The sequence below is a fragment of the Nyctereutes procyonoides genome, unplaced genomic scaffold (genome assembly GCF_905146905.1).
Source record: "Nyctereutes procyonoides isolate TBG_1078 unplaced genomic scaffold, NYPRO_anot_genome, whole genome shotgun sequence".
NCBI lineage: Eukaryota > Metazoa > Chordata > Mammalia > Carnivora > Canidae > Nyctereutes > Nyctereutes procyonoides.
This window is the reverse complement of record NW_026575146.1, coordinates 16,998,199-17,015,958: the sequence shown is the minus strand read 5'-3', so window position 1 is coordinate 17,015,958 and position 17,760 is coordinate 16,998,199. Positions and strand designations below refer to the sequence as shown.

Genomic DNA, 17,760 nt, shown 5'->3' with positions numbered 1-17,760 from the left:
AAATTTCTTAGTCTATCATTCTTTCCATACTTATATCATCCTTCTATACAGAAGAGCTCTTCCTCACTTCCCACCCCATATTTTGAATATCTTTATAAATTCATTGATTCTATCTTTGTACAATGTATTATAACCCATTACTATCATTATCCCTTTTTATGTTTATTTTTTCCCAATGTGACCTCATTTGTCTTTGAACATAGTCTTGCTTTCTGGCACACACAAGATGTTCTGGGATCACACAAAAGATGTTCTGGGATCATACTGTACTTTTTCTTTTGACCTAGTTTCAGGAGTTCTGCTTCATCTAAATGGGAAATTATATTTTGAAACAAACTTTTGGGTATTAGGTGGACTCCTTGCTGTCAAAGTACTGATCTTCTTTGCCTCTGCAGTAAACTAATATTGATATTAATGTACTGGAAAAATATATAAAGATACATACACACTACTCATAGAAGCATTGTTTGTAATTTCAAAAAAAACTGGAATCAACCCAATGTCCACCAGTAGGGTATTGATTGAATAAAACTGATTTATCCACACATGAAGTCACTATGTAGTTATGAAAAAGAATTAGGAAAATTTCACTAAACTACTGTGTAATGAGCTGTAGGGTGAATTATCACATGAAAGAAGACTTTTCATGAAAAAATAATAGTTATCATTTGTATAAGAAAAGGCCTTAAAATACAAACGCACATACATTTCAGCTTATGTTAAAAATAAGTTAGGGGCACCTGGGTGGCTCAGTGGGTGAAACGTCTGCCACACACTCAGGTCATGATGATCTCAGGGTTCTGGGATCAAGTCCCGTGTCAGGCTCCCTGCTCAGTGGGCAGTCTGCTTCTCTCTCTCTCTCTGCCCCTCCTCCTGACTCATGTACATTCTCTCTCTCTCTCTCTCTCTCTCTCTCTCTTTCTCTCAAATAAATGAAATTAAAAAAATAAGTCGCATAACCTCACACCTGTTAGAATGGCTATTATAAAAAAGATAAGAAATAATGTGTGTTGGAGAGGTTGTGGAGAAAAGAGAACCCTTGAGCATTGCAGGACATGTAAAGTGGTGCAGCCACAATGGAAAACAATATGGAGGTTCCTCAAAAAATTAAAAAACTGAACTGCTATGTGTTCCAGCAATTTCACTTCTGGATGTTAATCTGAAGGAAATGAAAACACTACCTAGAAAATATATATGTACCCTCAATTCCTTTGCAGCATCTACATGTCCATTGATGGATGAATGGATAGATATGTGTAAATATACAATGAGAAATTATTCAGCTATTAAAAACAAAGAAATCCTGATATTTGTGGCAGCATCAATGGATCCTGAAGACATTATGCTAGAGAAATGAGTCAGACATTGTCTGTTAGTTGGCACCAATCTTCCCCACTAGTGACATGCACAAGTTCCTTCACCAGCAGTACTTGTCAAACTTTAAAAATGTAGTCAGTGTTATTGGTGCAAAGGGACATAGTTTCAATATGTGTTTATCTTATTCTAATTAAAATTCAGCATTTTTTCATATTTTAACATTTGTTTATACATATTATAAATCTTCCTGTCTTTTATACATTTTTCTATCAGATTTTTAAACTTTTCAGCATTAAGATTCCTTTGTGTCCTAAGTTGAAAACATTTTCTCCCACTTTGTCACTTGTCTTTTGTTGCTTTTTTCTTTGAAGTTTTTTTCCTAAGGTTTTTTTTTTTTGTGTGTGTGTGTGTGAGTTGTTTTTAATCCCAGTGTAGTTAACATAGTGTTATATTAGGTTCATGTATACAGTATAATGATTTGGCAGCTTTATACATTATCCTCCATTGCTCATCATAATTAAGTGTGCTCTTAATCCTCTTGATCTGTTTCACCCACCCCCTCAACCACTTCCCCTCATGAAACCATCCATCTGTTCTTTATAGTTAAGAGTTTGTTTTGGGGTTTTTTGTTTTTTGTTTTTTTTTTTTTTTTGTCTTTGTTATGTCTGCCATGGAAAGAATATTTTTAAAAATATTTTTGGTGTGCAATATTTTATTGCATCATGATTTAGAATCATAGTTTTATAGGCTGTTGGTAGATTCAGTTTTAAGAATGCATTCATATTTATTTCTAGGACTTTTAGTTTGGTTGTACTGTAAGTACACTATGTAAATATAGTGTCAGTATGGATGTAATGTTATCTTTTTTTGTTGTTGTTCTAACAGATTCTGTCCTCGGTTACCCTTTCATTGCATAGAAAATTAATAAAATCAATGTGTTGAAAAAAATTATATTTGCCACATCATTCCCTTATTTCAGATTCTTTCCTCCGGAAGTAGGATCAGATCAGCATCCATGTGTGTCTTTGTCTCCTTTAGTCCATTTCCTTTTGAGTTGTTATATTTCAAAAGAGCTGGTGTGCTAGATTATAAAACTAGGAAAAATGAAGTGGTTCATTAAGTCTTCACTTGACTTAAAACCTGTTTTCCATTTCTGGCTTCATTTTGTGCTGCTCTAAACATTTTATAGGTTTACAAATTACTCAACACATTCATGGCTTATAGATGTCACATGCCTTTGGGCACACAAAAGAAGTATTACTATTTGTATGTTAATTCCAGGATCTGCCCTTTAAAGTATAATTGATGCCACATTTGGTATTGGTAGTTTGTGAATGTCTGACACAAACAACTGGCTCTATGTTCTCTCTCTCTGTGCATTTGTATAATATGCTTTCTTTTATAGTCAATATAACCCATTAGAAAAACTTACATGATAGATTAAATCTTTCCCCTGTCCACTTACAAGTAAACCCATTCTCCTTCACAGCCTTTGGAGGTGGTTTGATGGAATGTGTTACTGGATGGTTCTGGGAGTGTGATCCTGAGCATAGAGTTCTTGGCTTATTTCTTTTTTCTTTTTAAGGTTTTATTTATTTATTTATTTGAGAGAGAGTGAGTGAGTGAGGAGAAGAGAAAGCATAAGCAGGAGCAGAGGGAGAGGGAGGAAGCTATTGAGCAGGGAACCACTGAGCAGGGAACCAGACACGGACTTGATCCCAGGACCCCAATATCATGACCTGAGCTGAAAACAATGCACTGAGCCACCCAGGTGCCCCTTGGTTCTTTTGGATCCCAAAGCCTGCATGGGTAGGACATTCTTGTCATGTCCCCACTAGTCCAGTTGAGTCAGAAAGTTGAAGGTGCATGTCTGTCTGGGATCCATCAATAACCTACTGGAGCAGAGTCTGAGGAGGATTTAGAAGGAAGCACAGGAAGCCTGTGTTCCAGAAAGGAGGATTTCATGTAAGTGAGAAATGATCTAAGAGGCCAGAGTTTGAATGCCTCCCCAGCTCTGAACCTTGGTAGATTTTCAACCTGCCTTCTCACTGGAGAGGTGATTCAAAATGGAAATTGCCAGAACCCACCCCTCCAGATTCTTATTCCATAGATGTAAGATAGGATGTCAAAATCTGTTCTTTTTGTTGGCACCCCAAGTGATTTTTCTGCTGATTCTAACCTGGATAGGAATCTACTACCTGTGTGAAACTCCTGTGTAATCCTGGCTAATTAATTTAGTCTCCCCAAACCCTAAGTGACTCTGTTAAAATAGTGAACATAATATTTGAAAAAGGGTTAGTGAAAGTATTAGGTGAGATTAAATGTGTTGATGTTGATGAAAGGGATTTGTGAAACAGTTACTGTTGTGCCACACAAATATTTGTTATTCTGGCTCAGCCACTTAGTGCCTATGTATGACCTTTGGCAATGATTTAACTTCTTTATACCTCATCTGTAAAATGAGGATATTAACAGTACCTATCTCACTGTGGCATTGCACAGAGTAAAATGAGAAAAGACCAAGAACAGTGCCCTGCATGTAGGCAATTCAAAAAGTACTATATATTATTGCTATTATATTTCTTTCATTCAGTGTTCAAAATTTATGCATTGAACAGCTACTATGTGCCATGGGTATCTATGAATAGGGTGACCATATAAATTGTCTTTCAGAATGAGAGATGTTTGATGGTTACAGGGAGCTATTAACAATTACGGTGAGGGGGAGCTATTAACAATTACAAGAGGACAACAAGTGTCAACTCAGCAGTCCTGGATAGACCAGGGTGGATGTCATGTAACCAAAACGAACCAAAGATGAGAGAGTTTGTGAAGGTAGCTTCTACTGGCAGTTCTCTTCATCTCTACCCTTACAGAGCTTGAAGTCTCCTCTAATTAAATGTTAACAGATATGTAGTGTTATTGGCTTTATGGAATGCCAAAATGGGAGTCATCCTAGGGAGCCCCATCTATCTTTGACTCTGCCTACAGGTGTCCTACTCCCAGCCATAATGAGTCTAGCTTTTCTTCCTCCCAACTCCCTAGATCCCTCAACCCTAATTTTACACATCTTGACCCCTATGGCCAGAATGTTCCTTCCCTTATGAGTTTTCTGGGTAGGGCTATTGCAACAAAAGACCACAAACATGGTAGCCTAAAACAACATGCATTTATTGCTCATAGTTCTAGAGGCCAAAAGTCTGAAGTCAAGTCAGCAGGGTCATGCTTCCTTAGAAGGCTCTAAGGAAGAATGCTTCTTCCTCTTCCAGCTGTTGGTGGCTCTTAGAGTTCCTTGGCTTGTGGAGGCATCACTCAGATCCCAGCTTCCATTTTCACACAGCATTTCCTTCTGTGTGCCTCTGTGTCCTCTTTTCTTCTTATAAAGACATCAGTTACTGGATTTATGTAAGTCCAAGATGATTTCATCTTTAGATCCTTAGGTAATTACATCTATAAAGACCCTATTTTCCAATATGTTCCCATTCTGGATGGACATGGATTTTGAGTAGACACCATTCAACCCACTATACTTCCTTTAGTTGGAGGAAGGTTCAAATGAAAGAGAAGTTAGAGCTTTCTTTTAAATCAGGACACTGTACCAGGCTTAGTCTTTCTCAATCCAAGCTTTTGTCTTGATAGGTTGAGGAGGGAGTCCTCATTCCCTCAGAAACTTATTTATAAAGGAACTCCCATCTTGCCTTTCTTCTCTCTCTACCAGAGCAGAGGAAGTAACTTAAGTTACTGTGGGTACAAGTAAAATGTATTATCTGTAAATCTATGGCCTGACCTGTCACCTGTGGATTTTCATTAGCTTTTATTAGAATGGGATATAAAACTGTCCGTAAGCTTTGAGGCGCTTTCTCATAGTCCCCCAAATACCACCCACCAAACAATGGATTTTTGTAAATCTCTTCAACTGCTTTATCCCAGAAGAAAATTGAATGTGTCCCTGCTGAGCTTTTATTCTGTCCTTATGCCCCCAAAATGTACATTATGAAAATGTAAAAAACAAACAAGGAACCAGTCAATAATCTTAAAGGAAGTTCATTATAAGTAAGTCCCATTAGATGTATTTAGAAAAGTGTTTTTTTTTTTTTTAACCCAAGGCTGTATTTACCAGTTATTTCAGAGTAAAGGTTCAAAGCTAGAGTCCCTGGCCTGCACAGTACATCTCTCTCATTTACCTGCACTGATCCTGTGGTAAACATTATCTTTACTCACCTGCAAGAGCTGTAACCCTCAGGAATAGACTCTGGTGGTGGTCTTAACACATTGTTTCTCCTGAATAAATGATTACAGGAAAGGATTAGTGAGGACCAAAAGCTGCAATGGAAATGAATACCATTTATCCTTTCTTGTAGTTGGATGCCAGAGTCTAGGAATTTGTCCCAATTTGCACAGATTTTGAATGCCTTTCCACAAGCCGATGTCTGGAGGGTGACTCAAGCAGACATCTGCTTGGAGTCCAGGTGTGAAAGAGGGAAGAAGCATCATGTTTTATTTATCCAGAGTAAAAGAAATGTTGCACATCACATAAAATATCCAGATTATGAAACGGAGCTGACATAAGTAGCAGTGTGTTGTATTTATATATAAAATTTAAACCTAAGGCTGGAAACTTAAGGAATTTACAGCCAAGGTGTGAAAGTGTTTATCTCTGTGTCATTTAAAAAAAAATAAATACAAATGCCTGCCATGTCTCCTTTCTTCCTTGCCCCTGAAGAGCCTGAATATTGTCTTCCCCAACGTGCCCTACTCTGTGGATACCCTCTCCTCCCCTTCCCTATTCAAGCTTCCCGCAGGGTCCATGGGACATGTGAGAAGTCAGATTCACTGAGTGGCCCCCAGTTGCAATGATGTGATACGTGGCTACATTATCTTGCATGGCAGTAGGGAGAAACTAATATTTGAGGATAAGTGGCCCTCAATTATTTTTCTCCTTTCCAGAGTTGGCACACATTTCTTGTCTTAAAGCTCCGTGTTAGGTGTGTGACTCCATGGCTTTTTCTTCCCCAGAGAGATTTGTTTTTGGTTTTGTTTCTTTCTTTGTTTGTTTTTGGAGGAGGAGAGATCTGTTTTAAAATAATCAAAGGTTCAAATTATCACTCTGGCTTTCCACTGATTTGAAATAAACATTTAATGTGTCACCTAATAGTTTGTCTTAAAGACATGAATTAAAATAAACATATTCTCATTATGAGCACTGAGTAATGCTTCAAATTGTTGAATCATGACATCGTACACCTGAAACTAATATAACACTGTGTGTTAACTACACTGGGATAAAACAAAACAAAACACAACACGGTACAACAAAACTTATCCTTTTCCAGGCAGGCTGGCCACCTACTCATTGCAACCTTGAGTCAATCAATATCTTTTTTTAAATTTTTTAAAATATTTTATTTAATTATTTATTTGACAGAGAAAGAGAGAATAAGTAGGGGGAGTGGCAGGCAGAGGGAGAGGGAGAAGCAGGCTCCTTGCTGAGCAGGGAGCCCCATGCAGGGTTTGATCCCAGGACCCTAGGATCATGACCTGAGCCAAGGCAGATGCTTATCCACCCAGGCATCCCTCAATTTATTTTTTCTGTGCTTGCTAGGTTAGTTCCTAGTAAACCAGCATTGGGCTGTAACCCAATGTAAGGGACATACCCAGTTTTGTTTGTTTGTTTGTTTAAATTCTGAATGAGCATGGCCCTTGTGTTACCCAAGAGAAATCATGGATTGGAAATACAGCATCAGGCATACTGATCATGCATGACCTAGAGATAGAAGGTAGTTGAGTGCAAACAAAACATCCCTACGGCTTTTCCCCACTACTATTCTCAATATTCTTTATCTGAAATTTATATGTATTTCCTTTAGGAAGTCTTGCTATTTCACAGTGTTTGGAAGACATGCACAGTTCTGAAATGAGTCATTTCAACAGGCCTGGAAGGTAGAAGAAAGAGCCTGAACAGCCCTAAACCATCTCTATAGCTAAGCTTTTGGCATATATTTTGCTGGATTTTGTTCCCTAAAGTAAAGATTACCATATTTCTCTGTATATAAGACTAAAGACTTTTGTCTTTGGACAAAAGAAATCTTAACCAATAATAGTGATCAAAGATTAAAAAAAAAATAAAGCATAGGACAGATGGGTAAAGTGGGGAGGGAAGGGACCAGAAACAGAGAGAAGACAGGGGAGATGAGGGGAGAGCATGTAAAGACCATCAGATTCTTTTAGGAAGTGGAAATATGTGAGGGATGAAGAGAAGGAAACCAGAACTCTCCAAATTGGATAATAATAATGATGGCTGACTTTTTTTTTTCCTGCGGGGGGGGGGGGGCTAACAATAAATAGAAGCCAAAAAAACGATATGAAGATATTTTTATCCTTACCAGTTTTTTTTTCCTGAAGTGACTTCATTGCTGCAAAATTTCTCTCCACATTATAAGCAAAATATCTTTGTCAGTAATAAATTTTCCACTGAGTTTGGGAAAAAGACAAGACACAGTGAGAAAGAGAGGACATATGAACTGAGTTTGGTATGACAGTTGGCGTGCTTCCTATTTTTTTCCTAGGGTTGTAGCAACTGGTTGTATGGATTTCCTTAGGAAGAAGATATAATATAAAATGGGTTACTTTCCAGGATTCATGTCTGTTTGCCATACATGTTTGAGAAGGGAGAGTGTTTGTTAACCCTGCAGCCTCCCCTCCTCTTTATGAATATAAGCAAGCATATGCAGTGATTTGTATACATCCATTTAATTCTCTTGGCCAAATTCATGTATATGTATGCTTTTAACTGTTTGTAATATTTACCATAACTAGTAATTGAGTATTCAAACAACACTGGGAAACACTTTTTGCAAAGTTTACCATGTAAAACACGATTTACCTTGGTTTAATGGGCATAGGGCTTGTTATCTGTTACTTGTTATCTAGGAAAGGGTGTGCATGGACCTACAGAACCCCAAACCTTGCCTGCACACACAGCACTCACATCTTCCCACAATAAATCATTTACCACACAGCTACCGGAGAGTGAAGGACATGGATTCCTATTTTGTCCCCTTCCCCTTCCATCCAGCTCCCTCTCCCTCTTTTCCATCCTTCCCTTTTCTATGGATCCTAATGAGCAGCATAATGGTCCCAGGTCCGAGGTGGGAGGGAAGTGGATGGCTACTTGGCTTAGACCCACACTGGCTAATTAGTATGGGGCTAATTGACCTTTCGTGGAATCTTATTCCTCAGCCTTCAGCAACAGAGAAGGGCCTTTCAATATCTCTATGTAGTGTAATATCTTTGATTATATTGAAAACCAGTCATAATAAATGTGAAATACATTCAAAGCATAAATCACAAAATATCTGTCTTTTACAAGTCTCTCTTAAAAAAAACAAAATGAAAGCTCAAATTGAAGGAACAGTTTTTATCCTCATCCAATTAATATAAATTGGCATTTAGTGTTCATTGTAGACAACGGAGGGAACTGGAGTTCATGAGAAACAAAGCTGTGGGAGCAGTTTCTTTCTGGTTATTCTGACTCCCCTTTGCACATCTCTGGGCTCCTGCAGCTTTCTCCATGTTGTTACATTGTTAGCTGCAACCATACAGAACAATTCCCAGCCATTACATCTAAAAATATCTTTAAGTAACTTCCTAAATAATTGCCATTTTGTCTTTCTCTGACATAGAAAATACATTATTAAAAACTCATACAGAAACATATCTGTTAAAAGTTATTGTCAAAAGAAGCAACTAATAAGCGTTCTGGATTTTTAACAGCCAAAGAAAGAAAAGAAAATTTGTTTTAAAAAGCATTTCTTTCTTATTTAGATAATTTATGTAAAATTATCTGAGAATGACCCCCTTAATGTCAAAATGATTTTTAAAATTAAAATCTGATAACATCATCGCCTATTAAATTAGGAAATCTTTTATCTGATAAGTATTAGCTGATTATATTATTGCTTTTCTGGAGAAAAATGTGTGTTATTAAAAACTCAAATGAAAATTAGAGATGTTTCAGACCTTAAAACGTGAAGTTAGTACACAATGGGAAATGTGACAGCCTTCCCATTGAAATAATTTAAGCATTTTGTAGGATGAAATAGAACTTTGCAGACTGGAGAGAGCTAAAAAAAAGAGTGAAGGTATCGGAGATAACTTGACCTAATTTAATGAGCACAGGAATTGGTACAGTAAGTATGCTGATGAGTGTGGAGCGATCAGTATGCTTAGACAGGAGGTTGTGTCCAACATGTCTGTTTATATCATGAATTCAGAGAGGTGGAGAGTCCAAAGCAGAATATTTGAAAAATCCCTGGGCTTACAGCCAAAAAACATGGGCTGCAGAGCTGTCTTTTTCATTTCCTAATTATGTGTCTTATGTGGGCGAGTTACCCAAGCCATCTGAAATGTTTCCTTACCTCTGAAATGGCTACCACAATTGATATGAGCTTCACAGGATCATTGGGTTATTCAACAAACCCAGGTCTCTGGAGTGTGGACTTTGAACCAGGTCTCTGTTGTAGAGACTTCAGCATTAGATCCAGTATCTTTTCTTGAAGATGGCACTGTTGGTTAACAGAGAGAAACACATAAAAAGGCAAGGGCTATGCAGAGTGGTCAGTGCCACCTTCTGGGCTCACTGGGACCTGGAGGAGTGCCCATCCCGCAGCAGCAAGAGCTGGCGCTGGCCTTCCTTCCTGAGAGTGAGGCCTCGTTGCCAGGCTGGCTTCATGCTCATGGTGCTTCATGTGCTTTGACCAGTTGCTCTGTAACTGGCACTGTTTCTTACTTTCACCATCGTTTTGTTTGCTTGTTTGTTTTAAATCAGATCCACCCACACTTTCTTTTGCTACCTCCACTGAGCCAGTTCCAGCAGGGCTGTCTTCCACAGCTTTGCACATTCCGGGGATCTGGCTTTCCTCCTAATCATTCCTTCATACCCAGGGTGTGGCCCTGCAGCTTCCAAACCCGGCTCTTCACCATGAGCCCTGGGCATCTGTCCTGCTCTGTCCACCCTGTCCGGGAGCCACACTGTGGACCTTGGGGCATCAGAGGTGGGTAATGGGGTGTCCTTGGCCTTGGCTCCTACCTCAGCTTCACACTCAGGAACCAGGTGACATTGAGCTTGTCATGAACCTCTCGTGGCTCATCTGCATCTTCTGTCAGGTGCCATTGAAATGAGCAGCCAGTGAAATAAAGAGCTTTATTCAGGCCAGCCAGTTCTGGCTTCCCAAAACCACGCTGCAGATGGCAACAGCACTTTCTTCAGAGGACTCTAGTGACTCTAGTGACGCTGAACTACTCACTGCATCTGAAACCTTGTCATGCAGTCTGGAGGGGAGCTAGAGCTCAGACATAGATGCACTTATTTAATTGTATCAATATAATTGTTATTTCTATAGAAGATGAAAGCACTTGGTTAATAATGTGACATTATTGGCTTTTTGAATCTCATTACTAATCATTTTAGAGATTGTCTGTCTCACCCTTTTATACGTGTTTGGAAAACACTCCAATAACTTTGCAATCCCCAGGAATTTTCTTGTCAGAGTAACATTGCTTGTTTTTACAAGGTCTAAAAGGTTAAGAATATTTTGAAAAGCATTACAGGTTTTTCAAGTTTTGCTTATTTCCAATGCTCTTCTTTTTTTTTTTCTTTTTAAAGATCTCATTTATCTGAGAGAGAACACGAGCAGTGGGGAGGAGCAGGAGAGGGAGAAGCAGGCTCCCACTGAGTAGGGAGCCCAAGGCAGGGCTCCATTCCAGGACCCCCTGGGATCATGACCTGAGCTGAAGGCAGATGCTTAACCCACTGAGCCACCCATGTGCCCCAATTTCCAGTGTCCTAATTGGATTACCAGACTCTCAAATATTTGAATCCTAACTTCATGTCAGCAGAGGAACTCCTTCTAGGAAAAGGAAAAATCAATGTCTTGTATATTATTAGATAATGGCCAATCAGGTGAGACTTGGTTATTGATTGTCAATCATCTCCCATAGATATTTTATTAATACTGGGGTGTCTCTAAATCAAAGGTACTATAGAGAGAGTGTATATGATCCAAATCTCTCAGTCCCTGATGGGGCAGAGGCTCCATCCGATTGGCAGCAAACAGCAAGCCCAGTTGGGCAAATAACTACTTGTTTTGTCCACATTGAACAACTTATATCACTTCCTTACTTGTTGAATTAATAAATTAAACCACAAATATGATGTGTTTCCTCTTTGCCAGGAAATATTCTATTTATTGAGGAAACAGAGACAGAAGGCATTGTTTTTGCTCAGAGGAAGTTTAAAACCATGCTGGAGAACTCTGCTGTCTTTCCACTGAAAATCTCTACCTTACAAAGCTAAGGAAGTTTTTCCTATACTATGAGAGCTAAATAGTATTTGGGGCTTTGAAATGACTAGACAACTAAACTTTATCCAATTTATCATCTCTGGAATGTGTTACTAGTGGGGCTTTGAACTCTACCAACGTGATGGTGTAGTTATACCATCTGGCAGAGGAACTGCTTCTGAGATCAACACCGCTTTTTATGAGAGGTCAAAGAATTAAGCAGCTAATGGTCTCAGAACCGTGGATGGAGACCAAGAGAAATATGTTCTGTACATATCACTGTAGCTACTGAAATCTGCTTGGGATCTTTGTATCTTCTTGTTCCCCTTTCCAGCTCTAGCCTAGGCATTAAAAAAAAAAAATCTTGAATTGAAAGGAAAATCTCAGTTTGGGGATTTCTCCCATGGTTGTCAAATTTTAGCAGGCTCTGAGAATTTGCTGAGGTTCTTCATGTGTTTCATGGCATCTGAGCATATAGGCATTTTTTTTAACAATGTCTAGTTCACAGGAAGCTGGAATGTTGTCAGAAGGATTGTCACATCTATAGCATCTTCTTATTCTGCCTTCTATGCCCATTTTCCAAGTAGGACTGTGTCAATGGGACAGCCTAATAAGATTCAGAGGCTTTATTGATGTACAAGATCAGAGGCCAGTCTTGTTTAGTTTTCAAAACTCCTGAATGATGATACTGATACTAACACCTATGTATTTTGAGTTATTGCTGTGGCTTGGGGTCTGCCCTCCTTCTGTTTCCTTAAATCTTCAGAATAGTCTTCAAAGTTGGTGGTATTGCCAATGAAAGATGTAGAAACCAGAGCTTAGGGAGGAAACATAATTTGCCAGAAATTATACAGCTAATAAATTACATCTATTTGGCTTTAAATTCCACGTTCTTTCTTCCACAGCTTCTGGTTCCCCACAGAACATTTTAGGTATCGAGCTTGTGACTTTTTATATTTGTTCATTCATTCATTTATTCATGCTTATTTCTGCCCCCATCCTTTGACTTTTCCATCGACGGACATATTTTCTCTATCTATCTGGTACAAAGCACTGTGTGAGTCATTCTGATAAGTAAAAATATAAGTATGACCCAGTTGCCACTCTTAAGAATTTCTAAGTTGAGTCTGAAGATCAGACAGACAGACAGACACCCCCCCCCCCAAAAAAAAACCTCTACACTCTGACCATGGCAGGAAGAGCATGACAGGCAAAGATTGCTGACACTCAGGTGCAGAAGAAAGGCATTACTTTTATCTGAAGCATGTAAGTCCTGAAGGTAGAGAGAGGAATTTTATCTGACTGAATTCTTGAGCACTATGAAAGGAAAGGAAAACACTATGGACAAAAACCTCAGGGGATGTTAGGAGACTCATTCTCAACTGTTTCCTCCTGTTGCAGAGCTCCTGTCCTCGCATATCTGCTCAAGTGTACTCAGATCTTGGTGTTGGTTTATTTGAAATGACTTAGGCTCAGGGCTATGTACAATTCCTATGGTCCTGGCTGAACACGGAGGCTGTGATAAATAGTGATAGAATGTCTATCAGACCAATGAGAATGGAAAATAGATATTGTCAGCTATTACTGCCTATGAACAACCACAAAAATCTCAGTGCCGTACATCAAATGAGCATCTCCTTCACGTCAGCTGGGGGTCCGTGGTGCCAGCCTGCCTCAAGCTGGAAGGCTTTTCTCAAGCTGTAGGTACAGCTGCCCTGGTCCTCTCTGTGGTTGAACACAAGTCTGTGTCAGATGTACACATGGGGCCCTGGCTCAGGAGGTGGAAAGCACCCAGAGGTGCTCTACTGCTGACCACAGCAGTGGTGCAGATACATTTTAAGGCCCTGGTTCAATCATATTGGCCAAAGCCAGTCACGTGACTGAGCCCAAATCAAGTCCAGAAGGAGAGATGGGAGGGAAAACCCCTGATGAAAAATCTCATCTCTCATATATATGATGAAGGAGATGGAAAGGAGATCAAATCATGAGATAGGGGTTCTAAAAAGGAGAAAAGTCTAAGCACAGCTGAAGATGATAGTAAGATGTCAGATTCTATATAACAGGTAATAGTGAGACATTTGCAAAGGTTATGTCACACACTCCAGAAACTTGTACATAATAGATGATAGAAGGAGATGGGAGGTCAGGGAGCAATTGCACAGCTACTATAATGATGAAAGCTTAAAATGGGGAGGTGGCAATTGAGAAGTAAAGGAGCAGGAAGATATGAAGGCAATTTCTGAATCAGAATTAGTTGCTCTTGGCACCTTGCTGGATATAATGGTAGGGTGGAGGAGCCCACAGCGGTGATTCTACTGAAGCTATCAGAAGACACAGAAGGATCATCAGAGTTGTAGGTGATGGGGGAGGGCCTGATGCCTGCGTACCATGGAGGAGGGCAGTGCTTCGACAGAAATGGGGATATGAGGTGGGGCAAACTAAGATGGAGATTGAGGACACAGTGACCATGGCTGAGTAGGAGCCACCCTGAGATTCACAGAGCTGTGAGGACAGGTGACAAGGAAAACAAGCATGTCCAGGTGACAGAGGCCTGGGGCATGGGGTACAGAAGAAGCAGAAGTGGTACTGAGGACCAGAGGGCATCCCAGTGATCTTCTGAGTCCACAAGGTGAGCCTGCAGGAAATGCTGCTGCATGTTGGGCACCCCTCATAAATGTTTGCTGGTGATGGCGATGGAGCTCTGGAGGGGGGAAGGGGGCCAGTTATGACTGTTACAAGCATCGCTGTGTTTGCATGGTGTTGTTTGAACATTGCTACGATGAGAGCATGACTGTGGGTAGTTTATAAATATTGAAATTCAGGGATTGATTGAAAGAACTAGGTCCTGACTCTGCAGGAGGAGGGCTGCAGACAGATGAGTGATTTTCCATCCAGTAGATATTCTGAGATGAGGCTTTGATCTCAGGTAGTCTTGTTTTAGCCCTAGCAAATTATCTGACTTCTAACTTTAATTCTAGTCAATTTTACAGTCTTCTGTTCATACACATCAATATATTGATGCAGAGCATTTTTTCACATATTCACTGATTTTAATTGTGATCTTGGATGGATTGGCCTGCGTATGCTATTCACTTGCTTCCCCATCACTGTGATGATGTGTTTGCTGGTGACATAGGGGATGCGTGTGGAGTCTACCATAAACATGATTTTAAATTGTAGAGAGAAATGCTCTGTAACTGACAATAACCAACCCTCTGTTCTTTATAAAATGGAGATGAATGCCAGTATTTATATCTGAGAATTGGGAGGACACATCACTTCAGAAGTAAAGCAATTTTAAAAGAATTTTGCTTTTTGCTGTGCTTATGTGTGCAGTGTGGTACGTTTTTGCCCTATGAGTTCTCGTGTTGCTTTGACTGTTACCCTAGTTTTCTGTTGCTGTGTTCCATGTGTCCCCACGTTTTGGTAGCAGGCATGTGTGTGAGTGCTGTGGCCCTGCTGACCCTGTGTCTGCCTCTATCAAACACACATGGCTTTCAAGTTCCATGACTGCGTGCAACCTTGGGCCTAAACAGTTCTTAGCCTCTTCTGTGGACTCTGGGATGGAGGACAAGTCAAACCTTACTTGGCATTTTAATGATTGCACTTTCTCAGTCTGTGTCTGCCTTGTTCCCACACAGAGCTGTGACCTGGATCAGCAGAGCATCATTCACGTTGTGCTGAGACCCTGGAGCAAAGGCCAAGAAAGGGAGGGCCCTGGAGGAGATGGCCCACGGAAGGCTGTGGAGGGCTCAGACAGAGAGCCTGAGAGCTTAACGCGTGTGGACCTCAGCAGCTCTGTCCTCCCAGCCCACTCGGTGGGTCTAGCTGTGATCCTGAGCGACGACTCTGAGAGGGTTCTGCCAGCCAGAAGGCAAGGTAATTGTACAGATTATGTCTACGGCCAATAGAGCATTTTGTGTAGCCGACCTCTGCAGGGAAGGGGCTCAGTATGTACATATTTAATTCATGTAAAGTCTAGATTACTAGAAGGAGGCATCATTAGAAGGATGGCACTTGGCTATAAAATTTGAGGTGAATACATTTAATAAATACAATAGAACAGGGCTTTCAAATTAAGAATGAAGGGAAGGGCTGGAGCAGGTGTCAGGACCATGGTCATGGTATTTTATTTTAGTTATTTTTAAATTTAATTAATTAAGATGAAGCAGAATGCTGGAAATATGATGTATTGAGCTAGGGTCAAAATATATGATTAAGATGCATCTATATCCCTCCCAGGTTTTGCCTTTCTTTTTCTATTTCTTATTTTCTTTTTTTTTTTTTTTATTTTTTATTTTTTTTTTAAACTTTTTTTTATATATATTTTTAAATTTTTTTTATTTATTTATGATAGTCACAGAGAGAGAGAGAGAGAGGCAGAAACATAGGCAGAGGGAGAAGCAGGCTCCATGCACCGGGAGCCCGACGTGGGATTCGATCCTGGGTCTCCAGGATCGCGCCCTGGGCCAAAGGCAGGCGCTAAACCGCTGCGCCACCCAGGGATCCCTATTTCTTATTTTCTTAAAATACATTTTGGTTTATTATGTTTCTGATGATGTAGGGAAATTTCAAAAAACGAAAAAAGTTCTCAAAAGAGAACTTTAGAGGCAACTTTAATCGTGTGCCAGTGCTAAGACAACACATTACAATGTCAATAACACCCGCAGTGTGAATGATGTTTCTGTCTTTCCGTGTTACAACCCATTTTCAAAATGCTTTCATTTAGCAAGAATGGCGATTCCTTTCTTATTTTGCCAATATTAATGTATTTCCCTTAATCTTTGTTTTTATTTTTTTATTTTTTTAGATTTTATTTATTTATTCATGAGAGACAGAGAGAGAGGCAGAGACACAGGCAGGGGGAGAAGCAGGCTCCATGCAGGGATCCCGATGCGGGACTCGATCCCAGGTCTCCAGGTGAAGGCGGCGCTAAACTGCTGAGCCACCCAGGCTGCTCAGTCTATTTTCCAATCTAAATATTCAAAGGTAGGGGTGCCTGAGGGCACCTGGGTGGCTCTGCCTTGAGCTCAGGTCCTGATCTCAAGGTCTTAGGATCAGCACCCACCCCTCTTCCAACCCCCTGCCCAGTAGGGAATCTGCTTCTCCCTCTGCCTTCGCCCCTCCCCACTGCTGTGCACTCCCAGGTTCCTGCACACACACAGGCTCTCTGTCTCTCTGCCTCTCTCTCTCAAATAAATAAATAAATAAATAAATAAATAAATAAATAAATAAATAAATAAAATCTTTTAAAAAAACATTCAAAGGGGGCAGCCTGGGTGGCTCAGTGGTTTAGCGCCTGCCTTTGGCCCAGGATGTGATCCTGGAGTCTTGAGATCAAGTCCCATGTCGGGCTCCCTGCTTGCAGCCTGCTTTTCCCTCTGCCTGTGTCTCTGCCTCTCTCTCCCTGTGTCTCTCATGAATAAATAAATAAAATGTTAAAAAAAATAGTCAAAGGTATAACAGGATTCTTTTTGCCTGTGTGTGACAGAAAGCACAAAATAATAGCAATGACTTTGTAAAGTATAAGTAAATTTCTCTCCTATATACAGTAAGTGAGGATTATATGAGACATAGGAAAAGATGTAATACATGGGGGAAAATGAGATCCATCTAAAACTCTGCAGTACCCATGTGATCCAGAATGGAAAGTTAATATAAGTATTGGACTCCGATTTATGGTGCATCTGATGTTTCAAGTGGAGCATACATAAAAGCTATTCTAGAGAACATTCAGGTGGCATGGCAGGTCGCTTCCAGAGGGAATCACCCCCTCTTAAAGGGCACACATCATCAAACATTACAATTCAAACAAAGAGACATTCTGTCTTGAGTAGAAGTAAGTATATTCCATAAACTGGAAGATTGGTTTCCCCTGAAACTTGAGAAAATAAAATAACAATTTGAAACAGAACACAAAACAAATACTTTTGATGTTAATTAAAGCATAAAAGAAAAAAATTGAAACCTAAAACAGAATACAACCATAATAGAAGAATAGCTGTTAAATAGAACATAATTTTAGCTATTGGAATGAAAAAAAAAAAAGTCCTCAGTGGATGGGTTAAAACAGCAAGTCTGGCAATGCCAAAGAGAGAAATTG

The 17,760-nt window shown here is 39.8% G+C and overlaps 1 protein-coding gene across 2 annotated transcripts in view; it reads left to right on the top strand.

Moving 5' to 3' along the window:
• The window catches only part of PRKN (parkin RBR E3 ubiquitin protein ligase), a 1,295,055-nt gene that overhangs the window by 416,616 nt on the left and 860,679 nt on the right, over positions 1 to 17,760 (top strand). For both annotated transcript variants that reach the window (XM_055312055.1, XM_055312054.1), the window contains exon 3: positions 15,299 to 15,536. In XM_055312055.1, the coding sequence (XP_055168030.1) occupies positions 15,299 to 15,536 (238 nt within the window). The remainder of the gene's footprint in view (positions 1 to 15,298; positions 15,537 to 17,760) is intronic.